Genomic DNA, 26,857 nt, shown 5'->3' on the forward strand with positions numbered 1-26,857 from the left:
TTTGTGTATTGCAATGTACTGCTGCTGCAAAACAACAGATTTAATGACCTATGCCAGTGATATTAAACCTGATTCTGATTCTGGTTCTGAATGTAGAATTTGTGGGTATTATGGTATCTAGTTTGCAATTTTTGTTATTACCAATTTTTTAAGCGTACAGCTAGCTGTGTTTTGGATGTGCCTTATGGAATAGTGCAAAAACTTGATTAGAAATTCATCCTTCACTCACACCGTGATCACAGGCATTACATACACAATTTAGTAGCCCATACTAGATTCTCTTTCTCATTCAGTGTACCATATGCATACATTATTTAATCATAGGATCAAGGCCAAACTTCTACCCTTATATAGCCATACTATTTTACATATATTACCATCAATTTTTTCAGCAATTGTGTAAACTAATCTGAGACTGATTTACAATGCTTACATTGTGGATAGTGTCAAGGGATGTTGATGATTAATAAAAGCAAAGAGCATACCATGTGACAATTATGTCTTTCTATTTTGTAGATTTATGAATTAGTAAACACAAAGGTGAACATGTTGGCAAAACTATACATACCTATTCCTGAAGTAACCATGACTACCAATACAGCTGTTTTGGAAGAGATAGAATTCAGTAGTGATGAAATAGTTCTAACTCACCATGAAGGAGTTGGAAGCAGTAAGTAAAATAGCAAAAATTGAAATATCACAGATGTAAATTCATAGTCTTCCATTATGAAATACAGAGCAAAGAATTTGATATTTAATTTCTTCTAATATTTCATTTAACTTATTTATTACTTGGCATTATATTTGAGCACAGACTGTGCTGTAGATTCACCTCAGAATTTTAACTAGCAAAATGAAAAACATTCATGGATGCTGTGACAATAATCTGCTTAAAATAACTGCACTTATTCTTTTAGTAAAGAGACAAAAATAAGAATATTTTTAAGGACCACCAGAAATCACAACTTATAAATTGAATCAACATTTACATATTATTGATTTCCATGGCTAATTTAACTGTATCTTTTCCCACCCTATCATCTGTAAAAATACTATTCCTTTATATCCACCACATCTGTTCCCAGGATGAGGCTTTCCTTTCCACGACATCGGAGATGTCCTCCTTCAAAGATCGGGGTTTCCTTTCCTCCATCACTGATGTTGCCCACATTTGTTTCTCTTCTATTTCTTGGACATCTCTACTGACTCAATCCTCCTGCTGCCTGAACAGGGATAGAGTTCCTCTTGTCCTCACCTACTAACCCATTAGCCTCCATGTCCAATACATCATTCTCCCGAACTCCCAACATCTTCAACAGGATCCAACCACCAAACACATCTTTATGTAACCACCTCGCCCCAACTCTCCACAGGAGTTTCTCCCTCTGTGATTCCTTTGTCCATTCGTTTCTTCCCACCAATCTCCTTCCTGGCATATATCCCTTCAAATGACAGAAATTCTACACCTGCCCATTCTCCTCCTCTCTCACCTCCATTCAGGGCTAAAACAGTCCTTTAAGATGAGGTAACACTTCATCTGTGAATCTTTTGGGGTTGTCTATTGTATCCAATGCTCCTGATGTGGTCTCCTCTACAGTGACTCAATGTAAATTGGGAGACAGCTTTGTAGAGCACCTTTAGTCCATCCACAAAATGCAGAATTTCCTGGTGACCAACTATTCTAATTTCTATCCACATTCCCTTTCCCACATGTTGCTCCATGACTTCCTCTTCTGCCATGATGAGGCCACTGTCAGGCTGAAGGAGTATCACCTCATATTTTGTGTAGGTGGCCTACAACCTTATGGCATGACATTGATTTCTCCTTCTGGTAATTTTTTCCCTACCCCTTCTCCTTTCTAATCACCACTGCGGCATCTTACCTCTTCTCCTCAACTGACTATCACTTCCCCAGGTGCCTTTTCTCCCTTTCTCTATTGGCCCACTCTCCTCTAACTATCAGATTCCTTCTCCAGCCTTTTCCCATTTTCTAATTACTGCCTTCCAGCTTCTTATTTCAAATCCCCCCCCCCCCTTCCAATCACCTGGTTTCACCTATCACCTTCTAGTTTTCCCTCCTTTCCCTCCGCCCACTTATCTTGCCAGTCCTGATGAAGGGGTTTCCTACCCCTTCCTTTCCAGTCCTGATAAAGGGTCTTGTACCTAAATATCGAATGTTTATTCATATCCATAAATGCTGCCTGGCCTACTGAGTTTCTCTAGCATTTTGTGTGTTGTTGCATATTTCGCCTTTCACGAGCCCATTACACATGTTCCCATATATGTTGTAGGCAGAATAATTTAATCTTTGTAAATGTGTCTCTTCCTGCTTCTTTTCTACCAACAAAACAATACATAACAAAAAGCTGATGTTCAGAATCTATGCGGTCTTGTCCTTCAGATATGAGATAAAATCAAGGAATCATCAAATTGTTAGAGGCAGTAAGGAGACCATGCCATTCATTGAGCCAATACCAGTACTCTGTAAAAGTTGGTTCCATTTCTCTGCTCTTTCCCTAGTGCTTTGGAGATGTAGCTCCTTCAAACTTCTATACAATTCTATTTTGAAGGTGAGGACTAAATCTTATACTACCTGTCAGGTATCAATTCCTAGATTATGACCATGCATTGTGTAAAGTGGTTCTTTTCTAATTTTCTCACCCAGTTACTTAATATATTTCTTCTGGTTCTTAAACCTTCCACCATATGAGAGTTTTTATTTTGTCCAGTGGGGTGGGATTTGTATATTGTGTTAAAAAATAGAACAGTGGGAGACTTAATGACTTCAAAGGGCTTTGGAACTTTTACTGCTGCTTCCTAAACACTCTCATCTCATTAACATACAGATTGACTAACATTAGGTGTGATTTATCTGCTGAATGCTAAAGACAGCTATCCCATAGTTGCACCTGAGAATTTCCTTCACACAGTGATGTTTTTCAACTATTGGAGTTATTGCAGAGATACTGTAATTAGACTTGGAAGAATAACCAAAACTTTTACTTGAACTTTTACTTATAGATGTGATATTCTGGGAAACAGATGCACAGATAACCCACCAGAGAGTTAGATAATCAGATGCAGGATGACTTGTAATGTATACAGCACAAGTTGGCAGGATTAATCAGATATGGATAAAAAAGGAAGAGATAGCATCTTATTAAAGGATGATGTTACCTTTCTCCAGATTTAATGGAAGTAAGGAAAAAGACAGGACCTCAGCACAAAACATTGACAATTTGTTCATTCACAAACAAGAGAAAGTCTGCAGATGCTGGAAACCCAAGGAATACACACAAATTGCCAGGCAGCATCTCTGGAAAAGAAGTCCTGCTGAAGGGTCTTGGCCTGAAACATTGACTGTACTTTGTTCCCATAGATGCTGCTTGGCCTGCTGAGTTACTCCAGCATTTTGTATATGTTACACAGTTTGTTCATTTTCATAGATGCTGCCTGATCTGCTGATTTCTGCCAGCATTTTATATGTGTTGCTCCCAAAGTTATCTGCGTTCCAAATTCTGAATGGCAAATAATTCTATTGTTGAAGCAACAGGTTGACTTGTATTGAGTATTTTAATATATAGTGGCATGTACAAAGTATTCTACAATTCACAGCATGGAAATATGGGAACCCAAATGCTGGAAACTCTTTGCCCTCTCCTGTTAAGTCCGATGCAGACTGTTTGCAATATTATATATAATTATGTAAGATTTACTGTACTACAGAAATGAGACACTCAGTTTGACTACTGTGTTGGCACTCATTCACAGTATAAGCCTCCTTCCATCCTATTTACCCATTGCAGTCTTTCAATGTATCTTCCTAGACATTCTCTTTTGAAAGCACCTCAATTATTTGTCACATTCACATCTTGTAACAATGAATTCTGCATTCTAACAATGAATACAAAAACATTCTTCTTTCTTGTTGAATTTACTGTAACTGTATGTTATTAGGCCTCTCAATTTGGAGTCTTAACAAGTAGAGATTCCCTCAACATCAATCTTGATCAAATCTTTCCCAAGTCCCCTCACTTAAGAAATAAAGCCCAACCACACCTCCCAGGTATCTTCTGCTGCCTTCAAAATTGGCCTTTCCCCAATTTAGAATCTCATCTCAAGACCAGTCCTATCCTTCTCCATAATTATCTTGGAACTAATGGAATTAAGATCACTAGATCCAAAGAGTTGACCTATACATATTTACTGTATGTCAACAGCCCTATGAAATTCCCTAAGAGGAGATCCAATATTATGCCCTCTCTAGTTGAGACCTCTACATATTGATTAAGGGAACTTTCCTGAATACAATTGACAAACTCTATCTCATCCAGCCCTTTTATAGTATGGGAGTCTGAAGAATATGCAGAAAGTTAACATTACATTCTATCATAATGTTCCTTTTCTTGCAGATATCTGCTATCTTTCTATGTGTGCTCCTCTAAATGTCACTGACTTTTCAGAGGTCTATAATATAAACCCATTAATGTGGTCATCCCTTTAATATTCCTCTTCTATTTATATTGCCTCAATAAAGGAGCTTTCCAGTATATTTTCTCTGAGCTCTACTTTGACATTTTCCCTGATGGGTAATGCCACCTCACCCCCTTTCTATCATGTCTAAAATCATGGAAATCCCAAACATTGAGCTGCTAGTATTGCTCCTCATGCAACAAAGTATTATTAATGGCTGCAATGTCATAAGGCTTATCAATTCTCTAAGTACATCTACCTTGCCTACAATATGCCTTGCATTGAAAGATACACAACTTAGCATGTTAGCTCTACCATGCTCAGCATTTCAGTTTCTGTTTTAACAAGCACTTTCACCACAACCACTCCACTTGGTTTCCATTCCCTGCAACTCTAGTTTAACCCCTCCCAAGAATGTGCTAGCAAGCCTTCCTACAAAGATATCAGTCACTCTTCACTTCAGGAGCAAACTGTCCCATTTGTACGGGTCCCACCTTCCCTGGAAGAGAACCCAATGATCCAAATGTCTGAAGCTCTCCCACTTGTTCTATTTCCTTAGCGAGATGTTTAACTGTATCATCTTCCTATTTTTGACCTCACTAGTATGTGGCATGGGTGGTAATCCTGAAACCACTATCCTATCCTATAAATTAACACCCAAACTTACTTCACGGGGACTCATCAGCCTTCCTACTAATGTTATTGATACCAATCTAGACAACAGCCTCTGGATGCTCAAACTCGGAACCAGAATCGGTTAATATCACCAGCATATGTTGTGAAATTTTTTGTTACATGGCAGCAGTGAAGAAGAGATTTTAGATCATTCTTGCAATTCCTTAAATATTTCTGGAGAATTGAAATTTCTGAAGAAAATCCCATTGATAGAAGAGAGCAATGCATATACTTTAGTGCAATGATTACATCTGTTTCAATAAGTCTCTCCCTTCTCTTCATTGATCATTTCATTTAATACCACAGAGGAGTGACATATGTTAAATTACATGACAATTAAGGTTAATGTGGCCATCAGACTCTTCTTTCTGCAACTAAAAGAGTTTAACTTCAGTGGACTCTTGTCAAAAACAAAAGAAACTGAACTCCAGTCCAATTACAGTAAAAAATAAGTTGCACAAATTTTAAAAATGAAGTTCCTTGGCTACAATTCCTCTGGACCTTTGGTGTGTGGCAAGAGTAAAGGAAACACAACAAAATGCAATGTAAGAGAGGGAAAAAGAACCCTACCAGGACACCCTTTATAACAAGGGTATCAAGTCAGCAGCTCTCCTAACTGCGCCATATTGAAGAGTATTGTTTGTAAAACCTGAAAAAGTTGATAATGTTGCATGCAACAATCATTTAAGAGTTGTTTCCCCTTAAGGCTCCCAAAGTGACACTGTGCACATATTTCTTCACCTGTGCAGTTTTTCAGGCTGGTGTCTGAAAATATGACGACATGTTCTGACATACAACATGCATTTGTTTTTGGAAGGTCATTGATGCGCTTCGTGTAAAAAGATCTGAATTCATTTCTTACTTGCACTGAGCTTTGAGTATTTGGTATGTGTATTGAGATTTGCCAGAATTCAAGGAAACACAGCACCAAAATAGACACAGACACAGATCTGCAGATGCTGGACTGCTTACTCTTTTCCTGGCCTGCTGAGTTCCTCCAGCATCTTGCGTGTTACAAAAATAGGCACATTACCTCCTTTTCTTACATTCAAACTGTTATCTCTTTCTATCAATTTTGTTCCTTCAGATCTGTTTTTTCTTAAATTATATGTAAGGGATCAAGCATGATCAAAGGGCTTAAACTTGCAACATTTCCTTCCAGGCAAAGAGAAGTTCTCATGTGGATTATGATGCTGGAATACTTTCCCCTGCATATGTTGAAGGCATTTCAAAATTTGTTGATTTCTGAGGAATAATCAATGCAAAGATATTATCATAAATCCGATATACTGAAGTCAATAAGTTTAATATTTTGCTCAATCTAACAATTGACTTATTTTCTGTGTATAGATACTCCATTTGTTTTAGATGAAAGGAGACCTGAAAAATGTTTGTTACTGACATCTGGAAAATTACTGTATGCGATATCATGGGGAGTAGATAAGAATGGCACTGCCCTTGCACCCCCTGCCCCAAAGCCAAAAATTTATAAAGAAAGGTAAGGAGACATGGGCCATAAATACCTTAATTTAAATGAAGAGCAATATTTAAAATTTAAATGCATTTTTGAAAGATTATTGACTCTGTATCACTGAATTAGTTTCCAATTCTTTTTGAATTGGACTGGTTAAAGAACACACTGAGGCTGTCTACAAGAATGTTCAGAGCAGTCTCTATTTCCTGAGGAGACTGAGGTCCTTTAGCATCTGCCGGACGATGCTGAGGATATTCTATGAGGCTGTGGTGGCCAGTGCTATCATGTTTGCTGATGTGTGCTGGGGTAGCAGACACCAACAGAATCAACAAACTCATTCGTAAGGCCAGTGATGTTGTGGGGGTGGAACTGAACTCTCTGACGGTGGTGTCTGAAAAGAAGATGCTGTCCAAGTTGCATGCCATCCATTCCATAATGTACTGGGTAGGCACAGGAGTACATTCAGCCAGAGACTCATTCCACCGAGATGTAACACTGAGTGTCATAGGAAGTCATTCCTACCTGTGGCCATCAAACTTTACAACTCCTCCCTCAGCGTGTCAGACACCCTGAGCCAATAGGCTGGTCCTGGACTTATTTCCACTTGGCATGATTAACTTATTATTATTTAATTATTTATGGTTTTATATTGCTATATTTCTTCACTATTCTTGGATGGTGCGGCTGTAATGAAACCCAGTTTCCCTCGGGATCAATAAAGTATGTCTGTCTGTCTATTCACGGTTTTTCCTGCATTACTATCCTTCGATAGATCCATCCTTGGTTTCAATCTAATTAATGCTCTATCCATTTCATGTTTGACAATTCCTGAATTGTGGCTCAGAAGTCCTTTTTGAGAACTGTCTTCCGCGATTAATTTACTTGTCTAATAATTACCTATAAAGGAAATTGTATTATGATAACAATGGAATAGTGGATAAGTATAAGAAATGAGGGAATAAAAGAGTGACTAAATTAGGCAAGCGGAAGTCTTGCAGGTTTAAATCAATATCAGTAAATTTGTATTCTATTCACTCCTATCAGACTTCCCCCTCCTCCAGTCCTTTTCCTCTTTCACCAATCAACTTCCCAGCTCTTTACTTTACCCCTCCCCTCTCCCAGTTTCACCTATCACTTGTATTTCTTCCTCCCCTCTCTCTACCTTCTTATTCTGACTTCCCATCTTTTTCTCCAGCCTTGATGAAGGGTCTCGGCCTGGAACAACAATTTTTTTTCCTTTCCATAGATGCTGCCTGACCTGCTGAGTTCCTCCAGCATTTTGTGTGTGAAGGCTCAGTTTATTTGGCAGCTTTCTTAGCTAAATATTGGAGAATGTTCACAGGAGAGGTTCATATAAAAATTGATTTAGAACTGGAAAATGAGAGACTGAAAACAAAATTAAGATGCCAAACATCTGAATTAAAACTGAAAGTTACTGAGCACAGTCAACAGGTCAGGCAACATCTGAAGAGAGATAAACAGTTAACATTCCAGATTTCATCAGTGACTAAAAGATAGAAATCAAATATCCCTTAATTTGAAGAGAAGACAGAGAATTAAGGAGAACAAAAGGAATATCTTTGATAGACCAGAGACTAATTGAATAATCATACGACACAAGTGAAATGGTGCTATTCTATCTGAAGGAAATGTAAAGAAGGAGGAATTAAATGGTAACAGAAAAGACAGACTGAGAAAATAAACATTTCTGGAGCTGTAAGGTTCAGACCAAAGCAATTCTGAATTTGTAAAATAAAAGAGAATCCTGTGAAAACTTACACATCAGGAACATTTGTAAAGAGAAGAAAAGAACTGGACAACAATTAAGTCACTTAATCTGTATTGGAACTGATCAGTTTTGGAACAATTTGGAGCATCTGGTGATCTTTAAATTTATTGAGCCCTGAGGCATATAATTTTCACAGTTGGAAAATGTGACACAGTTCTTCAAACTTATGTATATTGGGTTGAAAGGAATCATGTTGAGAGGAACAAATAATTTAATTTTTTTAGGACGTGTTTTGAGAAAGAGGACCTGCTGTGGAAGTCAGTGCAGTATTAAATATACTTGATAGACTACTAATTAATGTGTATCCACACCATGGTTTCTATTACCATAGAAGGCGTGTCTGTATTTGTAAGCAATATCTAAGAGAGTTATAACTTAAAAATACAGAAATTATGGTATGATGTATCAACAATTGAATTTATCCTGATTAGTTGCATCACCACCTGGTATGAAAGCACAGGAAAAACCCTCTCCAGCATTGAGCATGTCAACAGGGTGTGTTAGCATCCATCATCAAAGACTGCCAATGTCCAAGCGATGCACTCTTCTCGTTGCTGCTATCGGGAGAAGGTACAGAAACATAAGGTGCCACACCACTATATTCGGGAACAGTTATTACTCCTCAACCATGAGACTCCTGAACCAACATGGAGAACTTCACTAAAATGATTCCAAAGTCTACAGAGTCACTTTCAAAGACTTCACAACTCATGTTCTCAGTATTATTTGTTTTTGTTGTATTTGCAGTTTGTGTTCTTTTGCACATTGGCTGTCTGTCAGTGTAGTGTAGTTTTTCATTGATTCTGTTGTACTTCTTTGTCTGTAAATGCCGGTAAGAAAATGAATCTCACGATAGTATATGGTGATATATACATATTGTGTCAATAACAAACATGTGAACTTCTGCAGATGTTAGAAATCCAAAGACACACTCTCTCTCTCTCTCTCTCTCTCTCTCACACACACACACACACACACACACACACACACACACAGTGCTGGAGGAGCTCAGCAGACCAGATGAAGTGTCCTTGGCCTGAAACGTTGACTGATTGCTCTTTAACATAGATGCTGCCTGGCCAGCTGACTTCATCCAGCATTTTGTGTGTGTTACTGAGAGAGTTAATTTACCTCAAACTTTGAATTGCAGTTGTTTTCATCCATAGCCTAGCCAGTCACTGTGAGAGTGATTACAGCTTAATTTTTTGATGGAATCTTGTAATTTTTTACAAGTTATTTCTAATGGCATTATTCACAATAGTCAACAAACGCCATGTCAGTCCATTATTCAGATGCTAAATGTCCTCTGAGTTTATAAGGCTTTACATAAGTTTAATAAAAGAATAGGATATCAATTTCTTTCAAATGTCCAGTTTCCTTCCAGTTGAGGGTGATGCCAATGCCAAAATGAAATTCACTTGAAAATACCACCAGTTTCATGAAAAAAATAAATTAGTTGAACATGCTAATAATGAATGAGTAAAACTACCTTACACAACATGCTTCCAAAATGTTGTGTTTGATATTTACATTAGGGTTCAGTCTTTCCAGATTTTTCAGGGATTTTTCCTCAACTTTTGCCCTTCTATTTTGGAGCAAGGCAGCTATATTTCCTCTGAACCTTCAATATGACAAGAATAAGAGAAACACAACAAAATGTGAAGCTGCTTTTCCTGGAAGACTTCCAGTCATTGGCTTGTAGGAATGAAAGAGGTAAAAGTTAGATATTGCATACTTAAATGAATGTGAAGGCTTGTGAGGTGAATGATGAAGTTCCCTATCTTGGCTCAGGTTGGTAGGTGGGAAGAAAGAGCAAGGAGTTGGAAATGGGACTGTCACATCGGTGAACCTTGTAAGGAAATCTCGGGGTAAGGAAAAATCCTGGAAGCTTGCTCTTAAAGATACAATAATCAGAACAGATAAATGGAGTAAAAAACTGGATGAGCAAAAACATTGCCTTATAGGAAGTTGAGTGGGAGGAAATATTTGACTAGATCGAATCATCCAGAGTTCAGTGACAAAGCTCAGTAAACTGAGGAAATCTGCAGATGGTAAGAATTCAAGCAACACACACACACACACACACACACACACACACACACAAGAAGTACAGTTGACGTATCAGGCTGTGATCCTTCGTCAGGACAACTTCATCAGTACATTGACTGTACTTCCTCCTATAGATGCTGCCTGGCCTGCTGTGATCCACCAGCATTTTGTGTGTGTTGTCTGATTTTATTTGATTTAAGTCACTGTCTAAGGTGAAAAAATTCAGGGAATGTAGGTGATTTGTTATAGCAGATTTACTTCAGTAAAATACATTTTAAGGATCCTTTAAGTTTTTAAAAAATACTTTTGATGAATTTAATTACTTAAATATATTCCAACCATTTTTAAATGTCTCATTATTGAGTTATTGAGGCAAAGTACACAATTTACAAATAGGTTTGGCATATGTGGAACCTGAATTATTTTCTGAATCTTACACTTTCTACTTGTGTTAGCGAGTGACTGTTCAAAAAGGGCATTGATTTCAGCTCCAGATCTTTTTTTTTTAAATTTTGCTAGAAACAATACACAAAGGAAACTTTCATGCTGTAAAAACTGAAATATTTTAAAACAATATCCAAGGTATTCCGTAAGTTTATCAGACTGTGTGTATGCAATGAAACAAATATGACAAACTAGCCCTCTTTTGCATTTAATTTCAGCATGGATGCCATTACTTCAATAGGGATGTCTCGGATAAATGATCTGCAGAAACTTGCCAAATGGGCAAAAGAAGCTAGAATTGATCCTAATGATCCCCAGAATTTAGAGTTGATGCATGTAATTAAGGTTAGTATAAAATTGGTTGTGTTGGTTGACAAAGTAGAATACCTTCAAAAGATGTTATACATCATTGTCCAGAAATTCTAGACACCTTAAAGGGTGTACAGACTTGCATGAATGCAGATGAACTGAAGCTACTTAGGCTGATGTCCAACTGATTTGAAATCACTTACCATAGAGGCCTATGTCCTAGATTGACAGCCTCTTCACATTCTTGTATTTGAAAATGTGCCTCCTTGGGAGGTCAATCCAATCCTGTTTGAGCTAGTGGTCTGTGACACTTGATGGAACAGGGAATGATGGGATTGGTCCAATCAGCCAATGCTGATCACCAGTTTGTTAACACTGTAGTTCAGGAAATTTCATATTGTGCTTATGCTAAATGCCAAGTAGTGCCAGAGACCCTTGTTTGGTCCTGACCTTGGGTGCTCCCTGAGTGGAATTCACGTATTCTTTCTGGGACCATGGCGATTTCCTCAGGATGCTCAGATTTTTCCCACATCCTCAGGACATGTGGATCAATGGGCTGCTTGATAGCCGTAGATTACTGGTATGTGTGGTATCTAAGAGGAGCAGAGGAGACTGTGAGGGAAGGAAAAATTCAATTTGTTGAAGGGCCTTTTCTCATTCTGTATCTCCCTATGACATTGCAAATGTGTTGAGCATATGAATGAATGTTTAGGAATTACACTAACCATAGATGTAAAAGGTTTAGGGTGGCTACCAATTGTTAACAGGTTTAAACAAACCCAGGATTGGGATTATCTTTGGTAAGGCCAAAATCAGGTTGGCCTTGGAATGAGAGAGGGTTATATGGTGGAGGGAGTTCAAAATTAGAGCAGAAAGGAGGGGAATTGTGAACTGAAACCACAACTTATTGGATTGGGGACATTCGGCAAAGTTGGTGAGTTGTGGGGATGCATTTGGTGTGGGAGGTAGAGTTCAGTAGGTTTCACACTTCTCTGCAGGTATTATAATTCTTCACTCTAGGATTAAGACTACATTATGCCCATAGCCCTATAACAGGCACCCCCAGGCAATGTTATCCAAGGAATCCTGTTATGTTCCAAAAGTTTCAAGCACCATAGCACTGAAATGACTTCGCGGTTGTAAAAGTGACTTTGCCTGGAAGTGCTGACTGAATTTTATGACACTGTGGTACAGTTAGTAAAGCTGCTACCTCACAGCTTTAGCAACCCATATTTAATCCTGACCTTTGGTTCTATCTGTATTGAGACTACATGGAGTCATACAGCATGGAAAGAGGTCCTTTGATTCACTAAGTCCGTGCCAACCACCAGTGACTCAATTCCATTAACCCTACATTAACTTCATTTAAATTTGGCCCACATTCTTATCAGAAGCACATGTGACACTATGTGAATCCTCCAGATTCTCTGGATTCCTTCAAAATCCCAAAGACACGAGCATTGATAGGTTTATTGGCCAGAGTAACTTGCCCCTGGTGCGTGAGTGAGTACTGAAATCTGGGAGAGTTGATGAGAGTGTGGAAGGAATAAAAATTAGGATTAGCGTAGGATTAATGTAGGATTAATTAGCGTAGGATTAGCGTAGGATTAATGTACATACATTTGTTGGCACAAATGGTGGGCTCAAGGACATGTAGTAAAATTGGTATGAGTTGATTGGAAGTGGTAGGTAAATGTATGATGTATGCTAAATTAATTTCAGTTAGCATTGTGTGATTGAATTTATGGAAAATTATTTTAATTGTTAAACAAAATAATGTGTAAACTTTTCAATGGGTCAGAGCTGTCAGATATTATTGTTTTTCTGTAAAACAGAAATAGATTCTAAGGTATTATTTAAACTTATGCCCTTTCTGACAGTATGCGACTAAGGAAGGTGAAAGGTTCCCCAAGTATTTTAGATTGCACCAAATGGAAGATGATTTTAACTTTATAACAGATGAAAAACTGGAGATGTCTAAACGTTTTCGTTTGCTGGTGCATAGAAATTCTGGAGTTCCTCAATATTGTTGCTATAAGCAAGTGCCACCATATGAAAGAGAAGTACCAGAACATATTTTTGAGGTTAGTATCTGCATTGCCTTACAAAACTGATGTATCTGTGTAAAAAAATACTAACGTAATAATCTAGTGGTGCAAAATGTGAAGGATTAGGAGAGTTGGAAATATTAATTATATTACAGAGAATATAGCAGAAAATTTGATCACCAAGTTTAAAATTTTGTCAAATTCTATCAGTGAAATCAATTAATGCTATAGGGTCAAATATACAGTACAAAACTAGAAGCAACGATAGTGCAAAGAGATTTGGGTCTATGTAAATGGAACATGAAGATGTCGTGAACATATTCCGAAATAATAAAAAATGTTAGTGGAATGTTGATCTTTATGTGTAGAGGAGCTGCAATACAAGGAAGAAAATTATGTTACAGCCAAATGTGAACCTGGTTAGCCTCTGCCTCGAGAACTGTCATTTGTTTGGGGCACAACAACTTATATAGACCACTGGGGAGCATAGATGTACCAGGATAATAGTCCAAGGGTTAAATTCTAAAAGTGATTATGCAAATGAGGGTTACATTGCCTACAACAAAGAAAATTAATCTGTTTATCAATATTTTCAAGCTATTAAGGGGAACTGATAGCATTTATCTTGAAATTCATGCTGCTCTGTGGCATTAAATGCAATACATCATAGTGACTGCAACTTCTATTCTTCTTCCAAAATATAGTCCTACAAAAGTTAAGAGTAGAGACATAGCCATAGAACTATAAAAAACAGGCCCTTCAGCCCATCATACCAATGCTAATTATCAAACATCCATTAATTCCTATTCCTATTCCCACATTAATCCCAGTATATATCTCTTAGCTTCTCCCAAATTCCACCATTTACCTAAGGGTAATCTGCAAGTACAATTTACCCAACAATTTGATGCCTTTGGACTAAAAATTAGTATCAAGCATTTTGAAAATGAATGAATGAGTGGGTGGTAGTAATTTATAACTTTGCAAATGGCAGCTGATACTGGATCAGTGTTTAATTTTAAGTTTCATGTTACTAGATATTGCTAAGCAAATGTAGTAAGCATATGAAAAAATAAGTTCAGATTAAATTAGAACGAAGATCACCCATGTGACAGAAAAAGTCTGCAAGTGTGAATAGTTTGCTTCTGTTCATATCTTTTTATATTGAAGGTGATGCTGGTGCCTGCTTCTCTAAAGGTTTGCAAGTTTAACAAGTAATTAGAAGGTCAATTTTTAATGAGGAATGATTGACTTTCCTCTGTTAGAGTATGGAGGGCTCATGATAACAATCTTCTTCGATTACCAGTCAGTGCCCAAGGAGAAGAGAACTGAGAAACTGCAAATGTGACATCAGGTCATTGTAATAGGCTGGGTTGGTTGGACCCTATTATTCAAGTATCCAGGAGATGTGGCAATAAGTGTACAAGCACAACGTAGTAACTTAGCATAGTTTATTATCTCAAAATAGATAGCACAAAAAGATCACATAAAATCTTTATGGGGTTTGTAATTCATGACTGCCATGACTGTAAAGATTTCTGGTCTCAGACTTCCTGATCACCACATGGTTGTTGTTGGAGGAACTTAGATTCCACTGCCGCAGATACAGATTTAGTAGTAAATAAGCAAGTTTATTTGTATAGCACTTTACAAACACAAGACAATTTAAAGTGATTCACATAGAACAAGATATAAAAATCAACCATCAAATTTCAGACAATATATAAGAGAATAAAATTACACAAAAATAGATATGATAAATAGAAGTTACAGTGCAGGAGATTCTAATTAAAAGCTACAGCAAAAAGAAAAGTTCCAGGCCTCGATTTAAGAGCTTAAAGTTGGGGTGGACTTTACATCGTCTGGAAGGTTATTCCAGATCTGTGGAGCATAGTATCTAAAAGTAGTGTTCAAAGGGGAGATGGATAAATTTAGGAAAGGAAAGAATTTGCAAAGCTGAGGGAAATGACCAGTGGCAAATTTAGAGTTTGTTTGCAATCATTTTATTTTCCCACAAGATTTTGCTATTTTGTGCTCTATCTTTCATAAAGCAATAGTTTTTTTGTCTTTTTCTAGGAATTTGAAATTCAAAAGGATGATGTTTTTATAATTATGGGCGAAGATTCACTAACAGAACAGAGAATGATGGCACTTAAGTATCTTGAGAAGGTAGTTAAGTGTTATGAAAATTATGAAAATTAGTTCAGCAAAAATATATAAACCTGGCAACTCTGCCAAAGTTACTTTATTCTAATCCGTGTTTCCTGCCAGAAAATCTGGCAACTATCCAGTCTTTGCGAACTGGGTATTTGAAATATTCAACCTTATCGTGAGGTTCCTTTGAGCTTACCTAGCGTGACAACATAAGTAAGCAAGCCCAAGTCAATAGAGAAACATTTTTTATTTCAAAAATCATGGTTGCTTTCAAACATCTTGTTTTACCATTATTAAATGTTCACTTTAATCTAGAGGGTTGAGCATTTCTTTTTATTTGGTTATCTAGACTCCATTAAAAACTCATTAGGGAATCAGGATCTTTCAGTACATGGAGTCTCTGTATCACCTTTTCAAACCACATTTGAAGATGGTAGGTGCTTGTGTGCTCTTACCAAGTGATATTAAAAACAATGACTGCTGCCTGACTCTGTTTCTGTACTTCCTGAATGTCTCCTTCAGCGCCTACCCAGATGCTCTTCTAAATCAAGCTTTTAGACCTTTTCTTCTGAATTTCTCCTAATTTCAGTTCTCAAGAAAATAAAGGTTATGGGCTTAGGATCAAGAATTTTTGTGTCCATTGTCTTTTTAGATGCTTTAATTCCTGATATGACTTTTGCTTTATACTAATGCATGATCCATATTATCAAAGTTTTCCAAAAGGCCTGTCCCAGAGGATATTGCAGTAGTTTGTTAAGGTTGTCAATTTTTGTATTGTTTTGAAGACACTTTAGAATTGGCCTGCAAAAAGAACTTTCAACTGAAAAGTTCATACAAGGTTAGTGACTCCATTGTATCCCAGGTAATGAAGCTACAAATGAAAGATGTTCTCCTACCATTTAGCCAGCTTTTCCTTGAGATCTTTATCTGAAGGGGACATGACATACATCCATGGGCATGTGAATGACTGGAAAATGTAGTCAGTCAGAATGTTATAGTAAATTAAAATTTAAAACATAACTGCAGATAATGGAAATCTATAATAAAGAGATTAAATGTACACGTGACACTTTATTTTCAAGAAAATGTGACTCTAAGTATGAGCATATTGTGACAATGATTTAGTGTTAACATGTTATATATATTACTCAGTTTACTAGATTGATATCATTTAAATCTATAAGTGAATAATTTCAGCAAAACTTTACAATTAAATGTGCACACTATGCTGTTGAAGCCATCACGGGAGAAACTGAATTTGCTTTTTACACCAACAAAACTATTTCAATCAAAACAGTTTTTGTACATGATTCTTTAACATGTTGTTTGGAAGGTGAAAACTTCTGTGCTGAAAAGACTATTGAAGGTCAAGCATCAGTTTACACTGCCAGATGTTGTTGTTGAATGTGAAGATATCACTACCATAAGGTGAGCTAATTAATATACTTGTTCAGTCATGAAATAATAGCTGAAATGATTTTAGCTTAATTTATTTCCTCCTTTAAAAAGTTTACTAAAAATGAGACGCACAAATAGTATATAAGGAACACTAGAAATAATGTTACATTATATGTTACATGAAATTAAAAATACTGCACAGTGCCATTCTCTAAATTGGTCTCTATGTTCTGTTCTTTTGCAGCTTTAATGGTTAACTGTAACCTATGGCATACATGTATACATATACTCTTTTTTAGCCTTCTTGAGTGGTCATTTCTGGTTTTAGTTCCCTTGCAAGCAATTCTTTAAATTGAACTATTACACTGGACAACAAAGATTTTGCTTCCTGAATATTTTTTGGTGTATCTTATTGATTTTGGGCTGCTGATGATAAAAATCACCATGAAATTTCCTTATCATACACAATTTTTTTTAAAAAAGCCTATATTTACTATTTAAATTCATAATTCAAGTCAAGCTATCTGATGCCAAATATAAGGGAGGCTTTTTTGTGGTCCACAAATCAAACAGGTCATCAATGACAGGCAATTCGAAAAACTTCTAGTGGGACTGGAGAAATTGTATGGAAGGCATTCAAGGATGTTGTTGAACGTATTCTTAGCAACTACAGAGCACCAAACTGTGTGCAGGTGGTTGACAACATGCTTCAAGCATGCAAAACCATGAAGTGCGACATGTTACTGAAGATTCATTTTCTGCATTTTTATTTAGACCTCTTCCCTGCAAATCTTGTTACTGCCAGTGTTGAGCATGGTGAAGCATTTCACCAGAACATTGCGCTCATGGTGAAACAGTATCAGAGCAACTGGAATCCATCAGTGTTGGCTGATTATTGTTGGACATTTAAGCAAGAAACCTCAGACTGAGTACAAACAGAAATTATCAACAAAACATTTTAGCTTAGTTGAAATATTGGCGAAGCATCTGCAATTATGCAATTAAATGCAATATATTCAAGAAAAGTTAATTTCTTGTTTCTCCAAATTCCTACATGATACAAGTAGTATGAAATTATATTTGTTTTCAGCTTCAGTTTGTCTAACATTAGCCAAAAAGAAAAATTCTGAGGAAGCAACACATTCAAAAAAATTTGTTGTCCAGTGTTATCTGTCCTCAAACTTTATCTGATCCTTAGGTAACAGAACTCACCTTTGCTATTACTCAGAATGTGAAACATTTTTGTCCATAACTGAGAATTGCTCCCAAAAATCTTCCCTGACATCTGCTTATCTTATAATCTGAGTTCACACCTATGACATTTTGATTGATTCAAATTTGTCTGTTGATTGTGTCATCCTCCTGTGCTTATGTTGTAAGACCATGAATTTAAGTAAGTTTGATATCTAACCAAAAGTACAATAAAGGTGATTTGATGGAGGAAAAGTTGGAGTTATCCACATTCCCTCATGTTTACACATTCAAATGTCTCTAAAGGGCAGATCCAGCGGTGCTGGAACCTTTTGTGATGACATATAACTATGCTGCATTGTCACATATCATGGATGAGGAAGCATAGTTTGTTCATACATTAACAAATATTTCAGGATTTCCATTTGAAATTCAGCATTGACACCACCTCCACAAAGCATCTTGGGACAGGATTCAGTTGACCCTTAAGTCAGTTTTGGTTCACCATGAGTTATGCTTTCTTGCTGAAAATGTGACTACAAGTTTGTGGCTAATTGAGGGAAGGAAGCAGATGGGGAAGGATGGCGGACAATGGAAGATTAGCAGACCTGACTACTGGGAAATAAAAATCAACAAAATTAATCTTTTGTATTACATTGGAATTGAAAGATAATATAACTGAATAACTTATTATTATTGACTATTATATCAAAGCCAAATAAGCATTGCCTTGTTTGAATTGATTTCACCTCGAAAAACACTGAGGCCTCAGCGTAAGGAGAGAAAGAAAATACCTGCCCAGACTTTGTCTGATGGAGATATTAAACTGTTTATGAATGTAATTGGAGCATACAACATACCAATGAGAAAATGTATTGCCAGGTATGAAATGTATAAAATCTTGTGAAGCTTTGTAAGAAATAATGCTTCATGTTAATCTTTCTACCTTAGTATTACATTGCTATAGTTATTGAAGTCAAAAGGCTCATCACTGAACTGATTTTCCAATTTACTACCCTTTTCCTTTCAAAGGGCCTCTAATTTAGAAATTTGTAGTCTTCTCGCAATACAAATAAAATAATATTCTCCGAACACATACACCAGTTTTCTGCAGAGAGATTACCCTACATATATGACTTACAGGATCTTCCAAGCCTTCCACATGTTTACCCGGACTTCTCTGCACCCTTTCACCTCATCCATGATGGTCGTTTAGTCGGTATCCTTGCCCAGCTAAATATCCTTTGCAGCCATTTCACCACAATAATTTAGACATACTTCTAGAAAAGTTGTGCTAATCTTGATCTTGACCAAGGTTAACATGATTAGGTCCACTACTAGTAACACTAGCAAGTGCCTAGTTATTGGAATATTAATGTACTATGTGCAATTTTACATGAGAAAGTGATTGTAAACTGGATGCTAGCAAAGTTTATTGCAATTACTTGTATGTGGAAGCATGTGCAAGGCTCGGTATTTTCTAGCCAGCAGTTTCTAATACCTCAAACAGGCCCCTTTCCTATGTGCTTGATTAGCAGATCAATTGACTGTGATAGTAATCTGTCCTTCCACATTCCTTTTCATGGCATAATTTTCTAACCATTCACTCAGTTTATTGTAAGGGGTCTAAGTTGGTGGATAAAAATACTTTTCCTTAAATCTATGTGTTTAGAGAGACTCAACCTACAGCACTCAGTTTCAATGTTTCTTACCACAGCTATCCTAAGGGGTGCAAAGATTAGTGCTGCAAGTGCTTTGAAATCAATAGGTCAAGAAATTGAGAGGATGCCAACAGAAGACAGGCAGTTAATGCAGGGAGGACAGAGCTTAGATAACAATTCGTTTTATGGAAAGACAGAAGAATGCTGTTTCTCATTTACTGGCTAAAGTTCCCCCAACTACTTCTCCATGATGCTGTTGTAATTTCGATCCAATCCTGTCTCACAATATTAGCAAAGGCAATTTCAAAACTCAGTAACACTTATTTCATTGACAGAATTAATTTTTATGCACAAAAGATCCTGTGAAAGAAGTTACTTCCACCAGATATGGGAGTTTCTTTTTTAAAGCTTTAGCTATGACAAAGGAGCTCTATCTACTGTATTAATGATGGGGTTGCAGTTAAGTGGGAGTAATGCATGAATCAGGGAATTTTAAATTTCAGACTTAAATTGGTAAAGCTTCTCTATTTCTTGAAGTCCATATGCCTGCAATCTCCTAGTATTGCAGAGTGGAATTCTGGAGGAATTTGCTGATGGGTTTTGGGATGGGAAAGTTGGATGATAGGGAAGACAGGATGTAAAACATTATGCAATTTAATAAGATTTCGGGACCTTTTTGTTGCTGAATGTGTTCCTGGATATTTTCATTTTCCTAGTTGCAGGTAATCATTGTAAATTATGGAAAAATTATATCCTTAGGACACACCCACTATTTGGCTTAACATCTCCTGTGTCTGGAATGACAAGCAATATGCATTATAGGAAAACTGAAGGTCAAGAGGATTCTTTTAACCAGGTAGCAAAGCAGTATCATTAGTGAAATGTTATATAATTTTCTTGTGAAATTATCTATAAATGAATATATAGTCCTTGTTGTGCATTTTAACAATGTCAATACATGCCAAATAGTTTGCAGCTAAAGTTATAACTAAACTTAACAAAATGATAATTTCATAGCTATTTTTCCCAATTTAGAAAGGTAGAAATCAATTATGTTATACTACTTCAACATTGTTGTTGTGCATTAGGTATAGAATATCTGCATTTACCAAATATAGATGACTAAAATCTCTGCACATTGGCTGAATAATGTAATGGGACAGAGGGCCACAAGTAAAATCTCAAATCAATATAGTTCTTTACATAAAATAATTGTTTAATGTATGTTTTATAGAGCTGTGTTGGTTGCCACTCATAAACAAGCCTTTCTGCCCATTATGTCTATGTTGACTATCAATTATCACATCTAACTAATTCCAATTGTTAGCACTTGATCTGTAGTGGTCTATGTTTTAATAATTCAAGTACATCTGTAGCTACTTCTTAAATATCTGTTTCCATTAACCACACACTATCAGGATTGAAAAAATTCTTTATCTCCTCTCTAAATCTCTTCACCCTTACTCTGGGCCCATGTTATTATTTGTGCTCTATTATAATTTATTGAACAAATTGGCCTTTGCCATCAACAGTAAAGGAGAAGTGGCTGTTTTGCAGTCATATAAGAAGACAATAGGAGATTTGATGACTCTCTCCCGAGAAAGATGACTCTCCCTTCTCCTTCTGGTAACAGAAAGTTTCCCTCCCCCTCCCCTCTTCTTCTGTTCCACACCCTGGTCTCTGACCTCTTTACCTGCCTATCACCTGCCACTGGGACCCCTCCTTCTTCCCTTTCTCCTGTGGTCCTCTCTCTTTTCCTATCAGATTCCTTCCTCTTCCCCTTTATCTTTCCTACCCGCCTTGATACTAAATTCTTTTTAAAACAGCTATGATTTGAAAAATAAAGTTGTTGCAGTTCTTCTTGGAGAGAATCATGTAGATATATGAACATAAAATGTATTTTAATCTTGTGTAGATCCAAGTGCAGCCTTTTGTGCAAGTTACCTTCCAGCAATCAATATATCAGACAAGTATTGCTGATGGATCCCAGCCATGTTGGAATGAAAAACTCGAAATGGATTTCAAGTAATTTATGTAAAATCATATATTCTAAATAATATAGGCAATTTATAATGATTAAATCTGCATATTTTTTCAGTAAGCATTTGAGAATTCACAGGTTATTAAATAGCCGCATACAGAATACATGCATCTTCTTTACCTTTTAAATTTGAGGCAATTGTGCTTTGAATTCAAAATTTCTTTTTAATGTTGAAGACTTATTAATGTTGAAGATCAAAGCTTTTACTGAATAAGCGGAAATACATGTGCACAGCAGTTTTCAAAATTCATATTGTAGAGATGTCTTATTTTCAATTTATCCTTCAAAGATTAAGTAAAGATTAATGAGATTCCTTACAACATAAGGAGTTAGTAAGCATAATGATTGTCTCCAATTCATGCTCATGTTAAGAAAATATATTTCTTCCCAAACAATAATTTGCAATATAAAAGAATCGCTAGAGTTACAACAAAATTGTATGATAAAAATTGTTAATTACTACAATTTTAATGTAACCAATTTTGAAAAATGTTGATTGTGTCTTAATTTTTGGGAAAATTCCAAACTTCTTTTATAGATCGCCCAATGGAGCTTATAGCAGTGAAGCATTATGCAAAATGGAGGACAAAATATTAATTAATGTATTTGATAACTTAATTGTTGCAACTCCAGAGGTAATTTACTATGCAGTAAAATTCAGAAACTCAACTATGTTAGCACACATTGTGGTGTCAGGGTATCAGGTTTTCTGGGCTATTGGATGTTATTCCTCTTAGTACTCCAACATACTTTTATTTTTTAAAAACACGTTACATGGTATTATATAACATTTCCCAGTAAACCCTGCAAGTTTAAGGGTGCATTGGAATCAGGATGCTCCTAAATTCCATGAGTGATTGGGGACCAAGTCCCTGCTAAGTTTCAAGACAGTGCAGGAACTAGGACCCTGGTATAAAAAGATCTTCATGTTATTTATACTCCTCTACAATTTGGGAATTTATTCTGTGAATTTGCTATTTATTCTGTGAATATCTCTGATGATACTCCTATCAAATGCCCTTGCAAAGGACTTTGTTCCATGGAGAACAACTTTAGTTTCTCCAGTTTACCAACAGAACAACAATCTTTTATCCATTTTCTTAAATCTTTTCTCTGCACTCTCCAAAGAATACACATCTTCCTCAACATATAGAATTCAGAACTGAATATGATACTTCACATATGGTTGAACTAAGGTTCACCATGACTTCTCTGCACCTATTCTTCCTGCATGATAATAAAACTCAGGATTCCAATTGCATAAATACTTTCTTAATCTGTGCTGCCACCTTCAATAAACTAATGTGAACATAGAAACAGGAGGAGGAATCAAATATGTATGCTACAATGCTATTCCATGAGTTTTGTTCAGTACATTGTGGGCCAAAGGTCCTGTCTCTTTGCTGCGCTGTTCTGTGTTCAAAGCTCTAATCGTTTACTTTACCTCCACTTCCCTCCATTAATCCCTTATCCCTTTATTCCATATAGAAAAGTTATCAATTTGTTTTGAACATACTCAGCAATAATCTTTCTGAGGTCTCTTGCACTCCAAGCATTCACTGCCCCCTAGGGAGTCTCTCATCTTTGCCTTGAATGGGCAATTACTTATATTAGGCAGAACCTCTTTCTGACAGGAATATTTCACTCTAGCCCTCATGAACAAAAACCTGCAACCTATGGTCTCTGTTTTATACTGGTTAATAAGAAGTCCCTCAAACCCCTCCACCTCATCATTGAGGTATAAATTCATTCAGAGTTTATATTAATTAAGGCATAGCAGATGTGCGGTGGTTGCTGTACCTCGAAGAACATTGCTTGTATTATGGTATACACCAAAGGAACTACAACGTGACAGAGGGCTTATGACATATCTACAGGTAATACTGTACTGAAAGTAACAGGGAAAAAATTAATGCTTTTCTGTGAACTTTGCAATTACATTTCTTGTATTTCATGTAACTTTCACAGAGAAGAAAATGGTGATCAAAAATGCAGTCTGAATGCCCAACACTCTTTAGTTATAGCTGCTAGCTTTTGATTCTGCTACACATGCGGCGTCTTCTCTATAGTAACCCTATCAAATAATTTCAAAGACCTCTATCAGATCATGTCCTAGTATCCTGTTTTCTCAACCCTAACCTCTTAACTCTGGTATCATCCTCAAACATTTCAAAGTCCTTGCATTTTATGATAAATCATTTTTCAATTGTTTGAATCTAACTGTACCACGTTACTACTCTTAAATATATGACATCATTTAAAAAATAGAAACATGACATGGTTGGGTTGATTCGTGGCAGATTGTTCACTCGATGATATGCAAGTATGGTTGAGCAGTAATTTATGAATGAGCTCTATTTTGTTTGTAATTTGTGCACCAATTCCACAAAAAAAATCTGAAATTATGCGCATTGATGATTTTGCACAAGAGTGATATATCTAGATAGATACTTCATTCACCCCAAAGGAAATTACAGTGTCACAGTAGCATTACAAGTGCATAATCAATCTTCAATTTAATTTCATTTTGATATCCTCCTGTGAAAAAAATATAACAAAATTGAATTGGGAAAAGATTATCCATGTATTGTGATTTCTGGAAAGTCAGGTCCACACTGCATGAACTATTTGTTTAGATATTTTAATACGTACAGTAAATAAATAATTTAATTAACACCTTTCATCATAGAATGACTGCCCTGAGGCATGCGTAATTAAACCACATATCAGGAATTGGCTAGGATCCATTTCTATCCCTTTTCGTACTATCCTGGAACAATCAAAGGTATTCGTTAAAGTTGAATCATTATAAAGTAGCCATGGTCTATACTGATGTCAATTTGAAAATGTCTTTCTTTTTTGGTAATGTTTACTTAGATCAGTGGAACTTTCAGACTAGACACCCCAGCAATGTTACTAGGATACACATGGAAGAAAATAGAGACAGGCTCTTGTGAGCAATTTTATGAATTCGGACTTGCAGAAAGTTCCCTCCTAACAATTTTTATCACTCTGGACCCTCAGGTTTCATGTTCAGACAATGTAAGTCTGCATTTCATTGCAATTGATTTAAATTAGAAATAATTATTATTCAGTTCATCAATCATTAAAAACAATAACCAATAATAAAATAATCATTAATACTTGAGTTGATTGGGGCATTTTAGATGTATCTTACCGAACAACTATATTTTTTTCTAAATTTGTAATTCTTTCCTTTAGGAAGATAAACAACCCCCTCTATGGCAGGTTAGTAATCTATTTAGAAAATATCTACCACTAAGTACATTGAACCAATAATGTAGCTTTTTACAGGGAGATTTAATGGTATTTTGTTTACTTTTTTAGTTAGATACAATGGAAGATGAGGAGATTTTGTACATGGCATACACCTTTCAAAAGGAAATTTATAATTACTTCCCAAAGAGAAGAGTTGTTGTCAATGTTATTGACAGTGAATGCAGAGTCGGCATTGCTACAAGATATATCAAGCCACTTTGTCCACCCCGAGAACTGCTTGATGTATTTCCAGAAAATCCAGAGGCAACCTTTGTACGTTATATTTAATTAATTAAATATGAAGCCAACAACTGAAGCTAACACAATGTGGAAACAATGCTAAAAAAAAGCCGTCCACCATTCTAGGCAAAATAACCCACTGTCACCCTGACCAACTCTTTCTCTACAACTCGGATGTGTAATACCAGAAAAGATCAACAAGTTTTAGGTCTTATCCAATTACTCTCAGCTGAAACACTGGCTCCCACATCCTTCATGCTGGCATGTTTTAATATCCTCAGAAAATCTGAATATTCTTAACGACATTATTTGATACCAACATTTGTTCAAATATAGGTATCAAGTAACACGGATAGAGTGTGCCCAATAAAGCGTAACAACAGATTTATAAGGGGTATTGTATTATTTTATATTTTGCTGCATTATTCTAAATAAATTGCCATACCACAATAACCCAATTAAATTATTTTTAATCTTTTTTTATTTGGGGATACAGCACAGTAACAGGCCCTTCTGGCCCAAAGAGCTTGCATCTCCTAATTACACCCATGTGATCAATTAACCTACCAACCCATACATCTTTGGAATGTGGGAGTGTACATAGTACTTTAAATGTAGACCCACAAATGACTTATTGAGAGGAATCACTGTAGGAGAACTCTGCAATGACTGCCTACTCATCTTACCTTTCCTGGTGGTCACCCTCTATATGAAGCATGTACCTTGAGTGTGACCACATCAGTAAAAGTTTCACCTGTGAGGTGAAACACTCCCTGAGAATATCAAATTCAAACTTGTTTTGTTTTACCTCCAATGCCCACAGCCACACCTGGGTGCACTTCACACATCTTCCAGGAGGAAGATTCCACTGCCTTAACTGGTATTTTGCCTACAATGACTCAAGTACTGAAGATGAACAGCAAAAATAAAACTGTATCTGCTCTTACCTAGAGGCCTTCACCAACACCTCAACTTCGCAATCTGCCATTTCTGCTCTAAATAGCTGGTTAATCTTACCTTATTTTTATTGGATAAAGCACCCTTCTATAGCCAAATCCACAAGGCTTGCCTTTTTAAAGTTCCTGCACTCACTTGAAGTTCCCAGACCTCAACCTCTTGACTTCCTATGCTAGCTCTTCTTCTTGTTTTATGGCGGTTGGCACCCAGCTTAATGGTGCATTGCTGCCACCTCCTGCTCTGCAGTGTGGATTAGATGATAGACTTACATTCTAAATCCCTTCACCCATTCCCACACATAGACATACCCTAATCTACACCTTCCTTCCTTCTTTGGCCATCCTAGTACCCTGTTCCTGCTTATCCATCATATCCTATATAAAAAATCTCTGTATCCCTTAAGAAAGCTAAAAGTACCCTGACCTATGCTCTTTCACCCATGCCCAGTAACCCTTTTAATGTGAATTCCTGCACCCCCAATTCCCTTAGATTAATTCTCATCCTCATCATCTCTCTCTGTATCCCATACTTACTGCAACTCAGAATTACATGTTCTACTGACTCCTCTTCCTGACACTCCTCACAAATCCTGTCTGGTGTTTCCCTATCATTTTCAATGTTCTGTTTAGTGCACAGTGCCCCAGCCTTAACCTAGTCCACGGTTTCCTCTCTTCT

General features: G+C 36.5%; 1 protein-coding gene across 1 annotated transcript in view; it reads left to right on the forward strand.

Moving 5' to 3' along the window:
• Positions 1-26,857, forward strand: part of LOC132379705 (protein CC2D2B-like) — a 144,834-nt gene that overhangs the window by 81,068 nt on the left and 36,909 nt on the right. The window contains exons 18-28 of the mRNA XM_059947995.1: positions 517-670; positions 6,499-6,646; positions 11,123-11,249; positions 13,094-13,297; positions 15,338-15,430; positions 16,749-16,843; positions 18,719-18,886; positions 22,245-22,341; positions 24,584-24,748; positions 24,929-24,955; positions 25,055-25,258. Coding sequence (XP_059803978.1) covers positions 517-670; positions 6,499-6,646; positions 11,123-11,249; positions 13,094-13,297; positions 15,338-15,430; positions 16,749-16,843; positions 18,719-18,886; positions 22,245-22,341; positions 24,584-24,748; positions 24,929-24,955; positions 25,055-25,258 — 1,482 coding nt within the window. The remainder of the gene's footprint in view (positions 1-516; positions 671-6,498; positions 6,647-11,122; positions 11,250-13,093; positions 13,298-15,337; positions 15,431-16,748; positions 16,844-18,718; positions 18,887-22,244; positions 22,342-24,583; positions 24,749-24,928; positions 24,956-25,054; positions 25,259-26,857) is intronic.

Source organism: Hypanus sabinus, chromosome 22 (assembly GCF_030144855.1).
Source record: "Hypanus sabinus isolate sHypSab1 chromosome 22, sHypSab1.hap1, whole genome shotgun sequence".
In the NCBI taxonomy this organism is placed as follows: Eukaryota; Metazoa; Chordata; class Chondrichthyes; order Myliobatiformes; family Dasyatidae; genus Hypanus; species Hypanus sabinus.